This window comes from Sinohyriopsis cumingii, chromosome 5, assembly GCF_028554795.1.
Source record: "Sinohyriopsis cumingii isolate HCF-2022 chromosome 5, ASM2855479v2, whole genome shotgun sequence".
NCBI classification, from domain to species: domain Eukaryota; kingdom Metazoa; phylum Mollusca; class Bivalvia; order Unionida; family Unionidae; genus Sinohyriopsis; species Sinohyriopsis cumingii.
In genome coordinates, this window is record NC_142965.1 from 97,181,104 (window position 1) to 97,199,183 (window position 18,080).

Consider the following 18,080-nt stretch of genomic DNA (forward strand, 5'->3'; position numbering starts at 1 on the left):
AAAACCAAAATTTTATAAAACTTCTAGTGTATCGTACACTAAGTTGTCCATTACAGTTAAATTTGTGCACTACTTCGATATATCTTTGTTGATTTATAGCAAAATGTTTCTAGCATTAATTATATTGTGAATAAAAGATACGTAAACGTGGCTTTTCAGTGTAGTAACAGCATTAAGCAATATGAAAATCAATTCCAACTACATCTAAATGTCCGCATTGCACAATTTACAAGTTTATGATTGATGTCCGATTTTGACGAAATTAATCATCTCTTTTGTTTAACTTAGGGGCATATTTTCCAATAGTCTTATGTCCTTCAACTATTACACAAAATGTCCAGTTCTTCGCTTCCCAAAATCATTTTTGTTTGGACAAATGGGCAATATTTGGTCAACAATATGCAAAATATTTCGTAAAAGAGTACCGATCCTTTGAAGTAATATTACTGTCGTAGAATATATGTTCAATATTTCCGTTGGCATTCTTACAAAAACTGCACTTGTCGTCTTTTAATACGTTAATCCTTTTCAAAAGGTTATTAGTTACAATTATTCTATCAATTAATTTCAGAGTAAAAGATATCAACATTGTTTCCTTAGTGCAAAGTTTCGCCGGTTATAAATCTTAGACCAATCTTCATTACTTCATTTTTATTTAATACTTGCATCAAAGTTTCTTGCTTAGCAGTGTGTGTTGCTTCTTTACCATTTTGAAAATATATTTGTTAACAAATCTCAATGCGTTTTATTTTGCAAATTCATTATTTTAGCCTCCAGCTTCTCAAACAAATTGTGAACCAAATGATTTTTTATTTTGGAATTCTGGATATTAATGAAAAGTATTTTTTTTTAAATTGTCGTATCCGGTTCCTTTGTTTTATCATTATAAAAAGTATTAAATTAGCGCGATCATCAGCTAAATCATTATGAATTTCAATGCCGGCATCTTTCCAGGATTTGTTTTGATGGAACTTTATCGGTGGAATTTGTTTTAGAAAACTCAGGGATAAATACTAATTTAGATTTTGAGGCTCCTCTTTCTAATTCAATACTGCCAAACTATCGTCTCTCCGAAAACTGTTTTTAATGAGCTTACAAATTTCTTCTAATTTTCTTCTCCCTAAATTCCAAATATCCTTCATATTTCTGAATATAGTTGTATGGACTAGGTTCTGCCACGCTCCATCCTCGTTTTCCGGCAATCTTTTAAACCATCTTATCTTAATAAACCTAAGGAATGAATAAATGTGTATCATATTTAATATTCCCTCATTCTCCGGGGCCACTACTTAATCACATTTAATTCTCTCTAATTTTCCCCCATACGCAAACTTAAATAAAGTACGATTTAGTTCTGCTTCAATATTGGCTAATGGATTTGAAAGTGCTCAAAAAAGACGTATGAATCGGGCAGAACAAGAGTTTTTACAACAGTTACTTTACGTACAAAAGAAACGTGTCTTTCAATCTAGCTTGCCAGAAATCTTTTTACCTTTATTAGTTTCTTCCAATATAAAATTTCCGACATTTTGTTGTAAGTCTAGAGAAAAATCGATGCCAAAAAGTGTAACTTGGAAGACCAGCTTAGTTCCGTATCGGGACATATTATGGCATCAGAAAACTTCTTGCTTCCAATCCAAACAGCATTTGTTTTTGTTATGCTACATCCAGGTTCAGATAATACAAAATTAAGTTTTGCATGATCATGTTATGAATATTTCATTTGATTTAATTTATATTTATTTTAAATTATTTGTCTGTTTTTATTTTTATCACATGTTAAAGTAATGTAATTTTGTTTACTGGAATTTGACATTTTCTAGAAATTAGATTGACCTGTTTTGTCGTCAACACCTAAAAATAGAACTTTGTATCTGTTTGCTGACCTAGATCATGACCTTGATTGAGAATCAAGTAAACGAATTCTTTTTTATTATTCATTCGTAATGTTGGATTGATAATAGTGAAATCGAGGCTGACTAGGACTACATGACACTGGACGTAGATAGGTTCTACGATGCTCTAGACATTCTGGTTTTACTGGAGGCTTGACCCTCATCCGAGCATCTGTTTCGCGCAGTATTCAGGTTATATAACGATGTCTCTAGAGAATTTAGTCAGCTGGGCGTTTTATTTTGTTCTGACCAGATGATTTGACATTTTACTTTTGGAATTATTAATTCTTTTTCCTGGAAATATTTGAGTGCTTATGCAGAATTCATGGTTAAATGTTCTAGACAATTTCGTTTATTAGAGCCTAAACACGTAACACTATTGATAGTTGCTTTAAGAGAATGATGAGATCCTTGGAGAAGAATAAAAGCGTCATCAGCTATATCTGTATGCATATGCATACAAGAGAACTACATATTTTAATATCAAACAACACTTGATCTTTCGTTAAGCTATTTGGTGCCAGACATGATCGATGGCTAGTGTTTTGTTCATTAATTACTTGCTCGATATATTGCTTTTTCCTCATAATAATCCATTTAACTTGGTACTGCCGAATGTTGACGGTTTTCTCAAATTAACATATTTACTGGAAACAATCTTGGCACTATTTAGGTGAAACGTTTGTTGCATTTGTGAATTAATGTGCGACGGTGACCGATACATTTAACAATGTTGGCATTATACTCCAATATAGAAAAGGTTTATCCCCGGCCAAATATACATTTCAGAAAGTATTTGACATATATTAAAATAATATTTATTTATTTATTTATTTGTTTATTTATTTCTTTATTTTGTTATTTATTGGTTTTCCAGGAACTTATGAAATTGTATGGCTCAGAGATCTGAATAATGACGCACGGAAGCGTCATATAGACCTTGGTTTGTCAGAAGAATTAAGCTTCCAACTGCATGGAGGGAAGAAATCAATCAACCTTAACCTCAAAGAAAATCCGCACGTACGTGCTGACACCGACATGTACGTTGTCGAAGCGATGCCTGACGGAACGAAGAGGGCCGTGAAAGAACCATTCACAGGGAACGTTGTAAGTTCATAGTATTAGATCTTAAACCAAGGATTCACATGCTGAACGCTCATGTATAACTCCATATTTTTATCCCAATAGCTTAAGGCTCTACTTCAAACTAAACACTGCAGTATTGTACAATTAAGGGTGTAGTATGAAAATAAAGCAATGAATTAATTTTCACATTTCTTCAGTCGTATCTACTTGCACATCATGCAAATATATCGGCATATTTTAATAAGTAGAAATACGTATTTCCCATCATTAATATATTATGCAAGACCATTCCTAATGGCAGCAAGATAAACGAACATTTTGTAGCCTACAGCAATGCATTTTTAAATATCAATAACCTATAAGCATGGATCTTATTTATGAACACATATGCATCTATAAAACAAATGTTTCACATGTTGTAAACTTTACAACCTGGGTGTTACCTAGTTTTGTCTTGTCTTGTCACCGTCAGAAATTAATTTTTCGCACCACTTTTTAGCCTACTATATCTAAATAATGGCACTTCGCCTCCCTAAGGTTTTGCGGAAGCGTATGTTCCTTACATAAATTCCAAAAGAGAAAAATATTGGTTATCCTCTTATTCCATTTTTCCTGAGACCAAATCAAAATGCATCATAATTGTCTTTAATTAACATCACGTGTGTGAGAATGGTACAAAGAATGTGTATGTATTTCAATTACCAGTTTTTGACAGCCTTTCCCAGTACGACAAAATCTTTGTCAAATATATATACTAGCTCAGAACTCTGTTGTTTACAATACTCAAGATGTTCTTATCAAAGTTGTTAAACATAATTTGAAATAGTAAGTTTCATTTGAATGACTCACAATGAATGTAAATAATTTGAAGAAAAAATGTTATATTTTATTTTCCTGACAGGAACGAAAATACTACCACGACATCGAAAACAGCGCTTTTTTCACTGTTCGTTGTGTCAGGAGAGCGAAAGGCCCCTGTGCCAGGATATTGGTAAGTCCGACTGTGGCTATGTGCAACCTTTCCAGTTCTCATTCAATTTTTTTGGAGGAAAAGTAGTTTAATTTCCATTGGTTCGGAGCTGTAAAGAAGTAGATTATAATATGATCGTTTTATTTGTCAACATCTTCTGCAAATACAATTAAAGTTTGATTCTTGTGAGATGTATTTATTGTTATTATTATTATCATTATTATTATTATTATTATTATTATTACAGAAAGGAGGTTTAAGGATTGGAGACAAGTATTTCCATCTCGCTCCAGTTTCTGATCTAAGTAATGTGGATAGATTATATAGCAATCGAGAGTACCATGATACACTTCACGTAATTCGGGAAGAAATGGCAAATGGTGACAATATCCGCCTAACGAACGATACGATTATACGTAAGTTTCACATAAAAGACGTTACTAGATATGTAATTGTGGTTTTGGAGTTTCTTCTGTGAGCTTTTGGCAAGATAAAGCGACGGCATTATATCTGATAGTCCATGAATATGACCATTCGAACTCTCGTTTATTTCCACCTTATTTTTGTCGCTGACGAACAAAAGGAGGAACAGACGGTGTTATTATGCAGTACACATACTGTGGATCAAGTGATTAAACCAGAACCTAATATGCTAATTTTGTGTTATTAATAGTCGCAGTTCAATAGTTACGAAATTTTTGACAAACAGGTACCAAAATGTAGCTACTGGATATATTATCATAGATAACTTTACCATCTTACAAGTTTATTTAATTCCAGTAAATTGTTCATTAGCTATTTGCTTCACATTGAGACAAGAGGGAATGCTTAAACTTTATGCGACAGCAGTTATCAAAAGGAGGGATTCGGGTGTTTCGAAGTGGGGAAACGCATATTTAGAACTAGATCATTCGAGTGGATGAGGAATGGAAAAACGGGCGCAGAACATGTTGATTGATACTTGTATTGGCTTTGATGATTACAGTTGTTGTTATTATTATTATTATTATTAACAGCCGATGTTGTTGAGGAGGAAGCTGTAAATAAGAGTCTCTTTGTAAATCTGCGGAGATCATTAGACAACATAAATGTTGAAGAAAGCGACTTAGACAAGAACAAGCGAGCCACTACAGTGTACGGAGTTGAACTGCTTGTTGTAGTGGATCCTCCTGTCTGGCAAAAGTAAGTAACCATTGTTTCCTTCCACGCCTATCGTTGATTTAATCGTATCATGTTAATTAGAAGCAGTAAGCCAAAGAAAACTTAATGATTTACCAAATCAAACAAATTAAAATTAATATTTTTAAGAGCTGCTCAATAGTGTCTGACCTGTTTAAATTCTACAGAAAATGAGTTAATTGTTACTTACAAAGTAATCCGTTTATCGTGATGTAAAAATCAACATTTTGCTATTGCAATACAGGATGCATGGTATTTTAGTATGACTAGCTATATGAGGGTCTCGAATTCAAATCACCACGAAGGCCACGTGCAGACTTGAACAATGGCCAGAGGGAAATATCACTCAAACCTTTCCATAGACCGAAACTGGTTGACCTAAAAGGTATCCAGCTGAAATGATGGAAACAAGACGTAAGCGATGCAACAATCAAATTTTTATCAAAACTGGATGGCGGTTAAAGAGGCATTTTTTTAATATTTATTTTACAAATTACGGGTGTTGTTTCAGTCCGCGGGAAATAACTCCACGGGTCGCGTGTTTGAGAACTAATAGATCGTCATTACAAAAAGTGCTAATATATGAGGATATTTTAAATTGTCCCAGAAATGTTAGTCTTCCCAGAAAATTGTGCAGGTTTTGTTCAAACATCAGCCTTATCGTGTTAAATTGTGCGGAAATATTTATTCATAGACTAATGCTTTAGTTCTGTGTCAAATTGTTTCGGAATTCCACAGTGGAGTCATTGTATATTTTAAACGTCGAATTGTAAACCTTTTTTTTATAAATGTACAGAGATGAAACCTAATTAAACTATTATATCATATGGCATCATATCCGAATATAAATAAGCACATATTTCCCATACGTCCAATGTCATGTGTATTTCGAAGATTTATCATAATGTTTTTATCTTGTGTGATATGATATATGGATACATGTTGCGTATATCGCTGTGAGGAAAACTCCGTCGATTGACTCATGGATTGATTGATTGTTTGGTAAAAACAACACATGCCAGGCAATTGTAGTGACAAGACAATGACAGCAAAGCGACTTTCCCAAAGACACGTAGCATCAGCCGACCTTAGCTGAACTGTTGCAAGACTCGAACCCGCAATTCAACCATCCCCAGTGTGCCCTACGGCTTGTCATAAAAGGTGAATAATGCAGTAATAGAGGCAGTGATATTTTATAAATCTGGAAAGTATGCTGTCGTTATGCCTTAGTCAAAATCTTTTAAGGGGATGCAATTTATATAAAATAAAAGACTTTATATTTTAAAAACTTCCACCTTATAGATTTACTTCTGTCCTGTGTACCTTTCTCGGATAACCAAGTTTAATGTGCGTTGTATAATCAGGACTAAGATAATGTCCTGATAATCCCTATACACACATGCTAATAGCACGTTAACGACTCTGTCATAACAATGTCTTTCTTACTTGTCCTGATAATCCCCATACACACATACTAATAGCACGTTAACGACTCTGTCATAACAATGTCTTACTTACTTGTCCTGATAATCCCTGTACACACATACTAATAGTACGTTAACGACTCAGTCATAACAATGTCTTACTTACTTGTCCTGACAATCCCTATACACACATACTAATAGCACGTTAACGACTCTGTCATAACAATGTCTTACTTACTTGTCCTGATAATCCCTGTACACACATACTAATAGTACGTTAACGACTCAGTCATAACAATGTCTTCCTTACTTGTCCTGACAATCCCTATACACACATACTAATAGCACGTTAACGACTCTGTCATAACAATGTCTTACTTAATTGTCCTGATAATCCCTATACACACATACTAATAGCACGTTAACGACTCTGTCATAACAATGTCTTACTTAATTGTCCTGACAATCCCCATACACACATACTAATAGCACGTTAACGACTCTGTCATAACAATGTCTTACTTACTTGTTCTGATAATCCCTATACACACATACTAATAGTACGTTCACGACTCTGTCATAACAATGTCTTACTTACTTGTCCTGATAATCCCTATACACACATACTAATAGCACGTTAACGACTCAGTCATAACAATGTCTTTCTGACGTAGTTGGAGAAACTTCAAGATTTTTCTCGACAATTGACAGTGACGGAAAACTTTCACAAGTAACTGAACACTTTTTTGAAGAGGTCAGTTAAAAGCTATTCAAAATTATAGTGCATACTTCTTTCCTAGACAAACAAAATATCCAGAAATGATTTGTGTATTTGCAGATTTTATGCTCTTGCCAACAATGAAACCCAGAACGCAATGAACCGAGTGAGAGAATACGTCTCACAAGTTATTAATGGCGTAAGTATTTCTTTCTGCAAATTGATTTTATTATAATCTGTTTAATCGCAAGCATATCAAAGCAGGAATATTCGATTTTCTATATTAATGTTGCGCAGTTTTCCGTGCACTTATATCTAATGAAAACATGAGAAAAACTCTTGTGAATATGTGCATTCCAAAGTCGACACAGCCTTTCATCGATGCTTTATGGAAGGCTTTTTAGAAGATAATTAATGACAAAATGTCATATAAAGAAAGCAGAGTACGCCAGGTCTCAATTCTCTCTCTCTCTCTCTCTCTCTCAGTCTGTAATACAGACACACACGCACACACACACACACACACAATACGCAGACACGCATATAGATATATATATATATATATATATATATATATATATATATATATATATATATATATATATATATATATATATATATATATAAGAACGTGTATCCTCTCTAGGTTGCCCTCACGTACAAGTCTATTAAAGGCCGCTCCTTCTCCATTGACATAACACTCAAGGCAATTACCGTCGTCAAGGTAAGAGACATTGAAATAATAAAATCCTATAATCAAATTTTCATATGCTATGTATCATATTGAATACCTAACTTCCTTGAGTATCATCAGTATATATTATATAATTAGACTCTCAATTAGTTAAAATCTGCAAATTTAAATTTCCAAGTAATTCCTTAACATCAGATAACAACAACTTTCTTCAGCGTTTTTTTTTTTTTCATTTCTTTATCACCATTATTTCAGTTAGAAAAGTTAAATTCTGATGTGCTGCAATTGTAAAGTAAAGTAAGTTTACCTCTCGTGATCTTATTTTTCACACCCTACTATATAGTGAAATCATACATACGTGAAAAAGAATTGTACTGTGTCCCCGATGTGATAGCTGGCTCAAATTATATATTCCGTAAGTCTGCCTCAATGACTACGCAACTTCTTTTCCATCGACATAGACAGTATTTGAGACGTCTGAATTATGGAAGAACAGAGTCATTAGATCATGACTTCTGTCACCGCCATGTAAATACTGTGGAACACAAAGCATTTGACATGAACTGTCCTAAACTAAGATCAGTTTTTGCATATCCAATGAATCCAAACTTCAGAAATTAGTAATCTCGAACAGTGGCCATGTCGATATCGATATAATATTGCCATCTGTACATATAAATCATATAACAGTATTTGTGTTTGTGATTTTGTAAATCACCAAATTTATACAATGCTGGACGTATTCTATACATTTTTGTGCAGAAAGAGGCAGACGGACCGTACAAAAATGCGAAACCATTCAAACAGGATGGAGTGTGGTCCATTAATGATGGTGATTACCTATCAGCGTTCGAAGATTGGGTGGTGAATACTCCTGGAATACCGTCAAGGTCCGATTTTGATAACGCTATTATGCTCACTGGGTAAGTACATTGTACTTTTAAGAAATAAAATTAAACTAATTGTATTTGTATAAGTATCAATCAGTTAGTTTCCACAATTCCCCTCTAATTAGAATTTTATTTATTTCAAGACAAATTTCATTTCATAAACGAAGATTATACTAATTTCTTCTCTGCGGCGAATTTGACGCACAACTCCAAGGCGTGATTCTCAAACTATCTGCGTGTGAATGGCCATTTACTTTTAACGAAATCGAACTTTTCCAAATAGGACCAATCACACCTGCAATTTTTGTCATTGAGAGAAAAGAACTGATATTAATGCATTTGCACTTTCGCATTACTTTCATGCTGGTCTCGACGGATATAATAGCCTTCCCGTATACTGACATCACGGATGATCTCCAAACATGAAAAGACTAACAGTGAATGAGAAAATATCAAGAATTTTCGAAAGAATTCTAGTTGGTTCCAATGAGGATTAATCTGATTACTGTTTGATATTTAAATACTGTTGGATGTTTGATATCTTTGAATGAGTAATTAACTGTATCTCAATTAAAATAGCATGATGTATGCATTTTACTAATTTATATCAAATAAAAAAATGATTCGTATACTTAATTTAATTCCTACTCTTTTATTTACCAGGTACAGTTTAACCGGCTCGTCGGGTAATATATATATATATATATATATATATATATATATATATATATATATATATATATATATATATATATATGTTGTGTGTGTGTGTTTATATGGCTTTCTGTACAAATTTGTGTGCAAACCATAGAGAAAAGCCTCAAGCAAGACACTAGTGATAAATCATTTTAGTCCATATTTATTGACATCTAGAAACCAATATCGTGTACAGCAAAGACACAAGTATTTGAAACTTGAGACACAATTATTTAAAAATGTATTAAACTTGGAAGATACGTCGAATTTTAAACTACAATCCTATAATACACAACGAATAATGCCGAATGGCACACATTAAGCCGTGGAATTCTGGTGGCTTTTCGTAATATTTTATGTTGCGTAAAAAGTGTAATTCTTTGATTAGGTGTGGAATGAAAGGAAATCTCATATACCACTCCTACAGCAATGTACTCTGTTGCTTAGATCTCTTAAATAATGGAATATTTACACTTTCATTTTCAATTCAAATACCACTTAACATTGTACACATGTACCATCTAATCAAAAGGTATTGATGGGGATTGTTCCGAACATTTCTACGCCTTTCTGAACATTTAGAAAAGCCGGAAAAATTAGTTGATCTGAATGCATCTATTCACTTTTCAATCAATCATACTATTTAATCTCAAAGATGGCGGACACCCTTTTCGGGGCTTGCCAGTCTGGGAGGAAAATACAGATATGTTACTCAGCAGTATTTGTGTCTCTCTTTACAGGCATTGCCTATATCAGCGGTGTCTGCACGCGATCCGGTGTTGCCCTTGCTCAAGAAGCGGGCTACTTTAATACAATGATTGTAGCTAGCCATGAGCTAGCACATAGGTAAATTACAAACATAATTAGGGACACATTGCTCCGTTATGAATTGATTGTGTTTCTCTCCCTCCGTCCCCCTCTATTTCTCTCTCTCTCTCTCATTCCCTGTGTATGTATGTATGTATGTATGTATGTGTGTGTGTGTATGTGTGTGTGTATGTGTGTGTGTGAGATGGAGAGAGAGAGTTATGAATATTAATGCCTATTTCAGTTTTGAACATGTATGTCAACAATTTGGGCAAACTGATCAAGTATTAGCTAATTTTTTCAAACTGACGAAATTATACAGAGAATGTGATACACATTTTGATTGCTGCCATGGTAAGGAATCTGTATGACATTTGTTTCAAACCGAATTAGAAAAACAAACACGAAACATATCAGTTGTTACAATGTTTCACGTATATGTTAAAGCTAATTTAGCAAGTTCGTTGTGAAAATAGAACAGGCATATCAACCAGTAAGTCCAAAATGGTTTTTCCATTTCGAGGCACTCGAGGCACACTAGGGTCGTTACGACAGTTAAATCGAAAAGATATATATATATATATATATATATATATATATATATATATATATATATATATATATAGTCTTGGTGCTGATCATGATAAAGGCGTAGGTTGCTCCAAAGGTAACATCATGTGGATGGATCTCCCAGGATTGGTGGATGAATACTCGCACAGGGCATGGGAATTTAGCAAGTGTTCGATCGACGCCTTTCAGAAAACTCTTGCACAAAAGTAAGTATTAATGGATAATATATTTCCATATTAAAATGGACAGAATTGCTTAAATAAGTGAAAGTCAGGCACCATAGAATTGTTGACGATGGATTTTTTAAAGATAATTTCTTTTCTTGAAAGTCGTCACATCTGAGGCGTTGTAAATTTCTGTACTTTTTAATCTAATCGTAGTTAGTTTATTTCCAAATTGGTGCATCTTTTTATGAAGGAATTTTTTAAGTATCGGAGAATAGTATTTCAAATAGGAATGATTATGCCAAGCCAATAAATTTGCGGATTTTCTTGCGAGGTGTAGTGAGCTTAACACCATATATAATCCCGTGATAGGATATACATGGCTGCCAGTATAACTGGTGGAGGTTGAACATGCAAAAACTGAGAAAAAGCCAACCGTCTGACGAGAAGCTACTGTCATTCTTTCTCACATACCCACATTAGTCGAATCAAAAACAGACAGAGGTGAAATGACAGTGATCGGTAAAAGCAAGCGCTTTCGACCATTAGACTTGGAGTAAACAAGGAAACTAAATTTGACGAAAACAAGCAAAATAAAAACTTTCTTTCGGAATTACGACATAATAATGAAACTGCTGCGGAGATGACCAGAAAAAGAAGAATAACTGATAAGTAATAAGTTCTCACATTTTGGTGACACCTATATTTAGATAAAGTTAACATTCAATGAATAAGGAACGATTTGAGAATTTTCCAGCAGGATTAATGTATGCTTTTGAACGATTTTATATTATATCCCCACACATATACACACATTTTGCTTGCGCCACCTTTCAGATCCTGTGTTAAAGACGAAGCTACGTTTTATAATAAAGGGGACTACGATAATTACAATAAACTTTACCCAGGTCAGATCTACAGTGCAGAAGAGCAATGTAAGATTGCCTTTGGACAAGATTCATATAGATGCAGTGTAAGTAGAATGATCCTTTATCTTAAATTAAAATCATGCACACGCTAACGACGGATATATTATCCAACACTTTGTCTGTGTCCGTCTGTACGTCTTTGCTTCACATCGTAATTCCATTTTTGATTAAGCAGCTGCTTCAAGTTTCAAGACAACTTCATTGTTTGTTTGACCAATCTTTCCTCTGCGATCTTTACGGGGACGAGAGGTACTGGACAGCAAAGTAAACTATACATAAATGGCAGTATTAATATTTTAAACTACTCTCAAATAAATTCAGACATGCAATTATACGACAAGAATACCTAATATGCAATATAATGAAACTGGATTTGCATGGCTTTATTCACGGGTTAGATTTAGCATTAAAGTCAGTGATGACATATATTTAACACCAAGTTAACAACCTCATTAAAATATATTCAGATGATTCCAAACGCTGGAATCTGAAAATGTCAGCCGGTCAGCATGCAGAGACTATTTTTCTCCTCTGCCATTTGCAACCATCCCCACCCAACCAAACTTCTTCCTATAAAAATCCCTTATTTTTTACCCATCTAAAATATTCAACCACACGATCATTTTGACAATTTGCGTCTGGAGGTTACGAATATAAACCAGCGATAACACACGAGAGAGAGAGAGAGAGAGAGAGAGTGGGAGCACTCAGACAACTCAGGCGACCTTATTCTATACTAGTACTTATTTCATTCCAGGTTCCAAACCCAGATAAAATATGTGTATCCTTGACGTGTTACAACCCCCAAAATGGATACTGCGACCGTCAGGTTGCTGCAGATGGCACGCAATGTGGAACAGGAAATAAGGTATTTGGCTTTACAGATAAATACTTAAATTATGCATACACTTCATGTAGGTAATGCAGTCGTAATGGAAATATAATTACATTATTCTTAAAATAAGTTTCAACCTAAACGCATATTTCTTAACACTAATAACTCGGAAAAACTGATTCCTATGCAAAATACATATGCATCTAAAGCAGTATTATATCATACAGATACAACAAACACACTGTAAATGCAATAGGAAATAATTTAGTATAAATATAGATATCAAAGTATAAGATTTTGTAAACATTAGCTATAAGAAGATAGGTGTTAGATACCGTTAGTATCATAACTTAGATCTTTGAATCATGGCAGCATATTTACAGCACTTGCTAATTTAATGGCCTTTGGAATCAAGATTAAAATACAGTAAACACTAGACTATAGCTTGGACTTATGCTATCATACCGAAGTTCTTGAACTGTATCCTCGTTTAGGTTGTGCAGTATTAGCATTTCTTTCTATATTCTGACCAAGCTTATGTGTGCGTATGTATTTCCATATTAGGGTATTTGATGTTTGTCAATCTATGTATTTTACAGTGGTGTATTGACGGCCTATGCGTCTCGAAACGTAAGCATGTTTATTCTCGATTTTAATATACTAAATAATCGTTATAAAGGTAGGTAGGCGGACTGGATTTGAATCTCCGTAGAGTAAAATTACAAAATTATCTACCCTTAGTGATAGTTTTATTTGTATAAATTTGACAATTTTGCCCAGTATTATCAAGCATTCTACTGTATAATCATGGGATAGTGCATCTGTTCTCTGGAACTCATATGTTCACTTTATATCGTTTGAAAAATAATCTGTAACGACCGCGATCGGCCGGTGAATTATACAACGGCAGATCAAGATCAATGCTGTATTTTGCTGGACGATATTTATACACGCACTATGTATGTGATAAAAGATCTTCATGACATTTATTATGTATAAAATATTTGATGAATTATTTTTCACATGACAGTAATACAAAAGCCAAATAATTTGATCACATACATAACTTTGAGACTTTTTTTAATGAAATGAAAATCCTTGTGTCGATATGGAAAACTGTAAACGCAGACTGAGTGTCCACCTTTATCGACAGATTTAGAAATTCCCAGTGACTTTGACAACTTTTTTTTAATTATTTTATAAATTCCTGGTTAGTTTTTAAGCATTAATAACCTGAATCATGGAAAGCCAACGTTCCATGTGGAGATCTATTTGGTAACAACAAATAATAAAACAAAATATCGGTTATGACAAACGATGGCAGAATATACATTGAAGCTTTCTGCACGAGACATTTTACACATACAAAGAGCTATTTTGATTTCATTTTCTTAATCTTATTTTATTAAAATTTTAAATTGTTATAAGTTTCTAAAACAATATGTTATTTTATATATAGCATCTGGAGTAACTACTCCCAAACCAACTACCACTACAGTTAATGGTGCAAAGACTCCTTTTTCGACGAGTGCGCCGTCCACTTATCCACCCTCCTGCAGAGATTCCGATGTGTGTAAACAAATGTACGAAGTTTACAATCACAAAAAGAGGTTCTGTTCTGACTTTGGCAACGTCTGTTGTGAAACGTGCAAAGGTGAGCAATTCATGAGGTACACACACACACACAAGCACACACACACACGTCAATATTTATATTTTAATACTAGCATACAGGTTAGAGAATTTTTAATTCGTACTCTACGGAGATTCCAACCCTGGTCCGCGGGTAAACATCACCCATTGCCTTGCCTGCACATACGAGCCCATATTCCCTCACACATCACCAAACAATGATGTTACTCAATCTGTGTTATATACACTAGTGTAGTAGCAGACACACTCGCATGACGACCTAGTAATTAATTCTCATGTATCTACACAGTCATTCCGGATTCCTATGAAAGAAATCAAGGTATATATAATTAATTATAGAGAATTATAAATATACACCAGACAGAACGGAAAGTGATATCGCTGGATTCAGTGGATCACTGTTTGATAATCAGGGGCGTATTAACCATTAAGCAGACTAAGCACGTGCTTAGGGCACCAGGGCCAAAGGGGGCACCACAAAGTTGAGAAATGGGTGAAAAGAAAAAAACCGAATGAAGATTTGTAAGAAAAATTGATAAAACTAGTGCAAATTGATCATAATGTTCTGTTTCTTGATCATGGTGCACCCTAGGGTTATCTTCTCAGGTGTACGTGGAAAGGAGGGGGCCACCAAGATTTGTCAGTGCTTAGGGCACTAGTGAGCCTTAATCCGCCCCTGTTGATAATAGTAGGCAGAATTAATATTTTAATGCAAATAATACTATCATATAGGTTAAAGAATTTTTAATTCGTACTCTACAGAGATTTAAACCCAGTTCCGCGGGTAAACGGCACCCATCGCCTTGCCTGCATATATATGTATCTGTGTATAGGTTCAAACAGACACGCATGCTGAACAGCAACTGGGTATATTTTTATAAACTGTATCGTAAAGAAATGATAATCAAGTCACAGAGTACAATAATTGATAATATATTATCAACGAATTATACAGATGATTAGTAACAGAACGGTTGCTAAAGAAGGTGGTACCACCCCATTGGCGGCGGTGTGAGTACCAAAGGGAGCTAATGCTGATTACTGCTTTGTACTGGGTCAGGTAGGAGGGCGACGAGGATAACAAAGGAGGCGGTACTGGAATATTTGTTTGGTACCTTATATACTAGCTTATAAGTCGAATCAAAATGCAAACAACATATATGCTGATATGCCGTAGTCTAATAGGCCTACAAATCAGGTCTTTGTTGTTTGTTCTACTGATCATACCTTCCTAACTGCACAGACCCGTGTCTACCGGCGCATTATGCGACTTCAGATCTGGGTCTGTGTAGTTTGCAGATCTGGGTATGTGTAGTACATGACAGGAATGGCTGTTACCGAGAAGAAAAAGAAAATAATCCAACATTTCACACTACCGTACTATTATCATTCCCACATCTATCTTACTTTATTCTATTATAATATATTCAGCTGTATTTCATATAATTCTATCAAGTAATATATTCCATGAACTTTTATTATATTTCATTTCTACCCAGTGCAGTCCTCTGTTTCTCTGATTTTGTGTGTTTCTTTCTTGTAAGTTAGTGATATCTCTTAGTTTGTTTTCTCTAGGCGAGCTTAAATGCGAAGATACAGGTTACAATAATTGGTCTTGTGCCGACATTCGCTCGTTCTATTCGTCGAAGTCAAAATTCTGTTCAAAATGGTCCGGGAACTGCTGTGCGTCCTGCTCTAAAAAAGTCACTGGTCATCGAGGATGAAGTATTAATGAGGTATCCCCACGTTTGCAACCGTTTATATAACGATGTCGATTTCAAAAATTCATTCCACAAGTATATTATATGCACACAAATAATGATATAATTTTTCCGGGACATAATCCATGAATCTCATTGTGGGCTATGACACTTACATAGATTTTTGGCTGATTCGTGCCCATTCGTCAAGAACTTCGTTTAGCATGAAAGAGAATATAAAGTTTAAATGGCTAATCTGAGAAATGATTAACTCTGTGAATAGTTTCGTCGCAGATATACACTAATTTTCATTGTATCTGACCTTCTCTTGGTTTTGAATTAAAGGCATCCACAAAGATCGCTCGCTTTGTAGTATTTTCATACAACTAATCTAAAAGGTGAGCTTTCTCTTTTGAAGTTACATGTACTTGCGTTTAAACATCTAGGTAAAATAAACTTCGCTCTAAAATATGTTACCGGCATGACCATACAGATTTAATTTCTAAGATGTGTAACATTAAATGTGATGTGTTGATACGGTTGAACAAGGCTTGCTGTAGGTGTGCTCTCACACAGGGAAATGGGAATTTTATTTAGATAGACATCAGACACATATATATACCCAGTGATTACCTGGTTATATGGTTTAACATTTCTTCATTGGAATATGACACTAGAGAGTATTAGGTATTCACTGATTTTGTTCTCTCTGAAAGTTATGACATCGAATATTACTTTATCAGAATGACCCGATGGGTTAAACATGCATTAGTCATCTAGACTTTTTCGACTCGAAATGCATGCATTGTTTTGCATACATTGTGTGGGCGTGCTATGGACAAATTACCTCGTTCATATCATGTTTGCATAATTAGTGCACGTTATTGTACCAAACGTAATTCTATCTACCCTTTAAATATTCTAATGAATCGACAAAACGTCAAGTGCATCCTCCCCAATAAGATACCTCCAAGTACCCAAATTATTCGGGGTCTATTATTTGTTTTTTAATATCACTCTGTGTGTGTTTGGATTTTTAACGTAGTTTTTTTTTAAAAAAAATTCACTACGATGACTGCAATGTGAATGTTTATGTCTAGCACTGGGGCATCATGACGCAGGCATGTGGCATGATGTCCCACCCAGTCACATTATCCAGACTGAGCAGTCCTAACACTGATCTATTAATGATGAGCGACAAGCGAGGCAGATGCTATAATCATTTTTCTAATTCTTTGGTACGACTAGGCCGGAGTTAGAACCCGCGACCCCCAGCATGCTAACTGGACGTTCTAACCACTAGGCCACAGGAGCGTTAATATCACAAAAAATTTCCATAGTTTATTATTCATATAACTATACCCCAATGCCGATACATCGAGAATATGTGATTATTACATTTTCCTCAGAAAAAAAGCTATGATACAATGTCTGACAATAGCATCAAGTTAACTTTGAACATTCGTCTGAGAAAAGCCACTTTTCAAAGCCATTATATGCTCAAGTCTTTTCTTTTCAGAGCCAATGAAGTAACATTGCTACATCACGTTGATTGACCAAAATAATCGTCTCGATGTACCCGCTAGCTGAGTCTTTTATTTTAAACAAAAATATTTTCTGTGTGAATTCGATTGAACGGAAAGTTTGACGTGTATATTAATGTATTGATTATGAATAAAGATTTCATTTCAAAATCATTTGTTGCAATCAACCTTTCGCAATCAGTCCTGTTTTTTAGACGTTCGCCTTCAGTCTGCTTCTGTCTATATCAAAGCATTTCATGGTTTAGGGAATAATCTCACTTGAGGAGCGGCTTTATGTTTCATCAGCGATGAGACAATATAAACAATATACTCGGTTTTAAAGATAT

The 18,080-nt window shown here is 34.5% G+C and overlaps 1 protein-coding gene and 1 long non-coding RNA gene across 2 annotated transcripts; both read left to right on the forward strand.

Annotated features, from left to right (window-relative positions):
- Positions 1-4,978: 4,978 nt before the first annotated feature.
- LOC149799832 (uncharacterized) lies at positions 4,979-8,131 on the forward strand. Its single transcript, XR_016420924.1, has 3 exons — positions 4,979-5,133; positions 7,393-7,471; positions 7,919-8,131. It is a non-coding gene; the product is annotated as an uncharacterized LOC149799832 (long non-coding RNA).
- A 627-nt stretch (positions 8,132-8,758) lies between these two features.
- LOC149799833 (A disintegrin and metalloproteinase with thrombospondin motifs like) lies at positions 8,759-17,860 on the forward strand. Its single transcript, XM_089957135.1, has 10 exons — positions 8,759-8,889; positions 9,520-9,542; positions 10,293-10,398; positions 10,986-11,135; positions 11,931-12,066; positions 12,780-12,890; positions 13,457-13,487; positions 14,317-14,511; positions 16,086-16,246; positions 17,730-17,860. Exons 1-9 carry the CDS (start codon positions 8,879-8,881, stop codon positions 16,232-16,234), a joined length of 912 nt encoding a protein of 303 aa, XP_089813261.1. The 5' UTR covers positions 8,759-8,878; the 3' UTR covers positions 16,235-16,246; positions 17,730-17,860.
- The last annotated feature ends 220 nt before the right edge of the window (positions 17,861-18,080 follow it).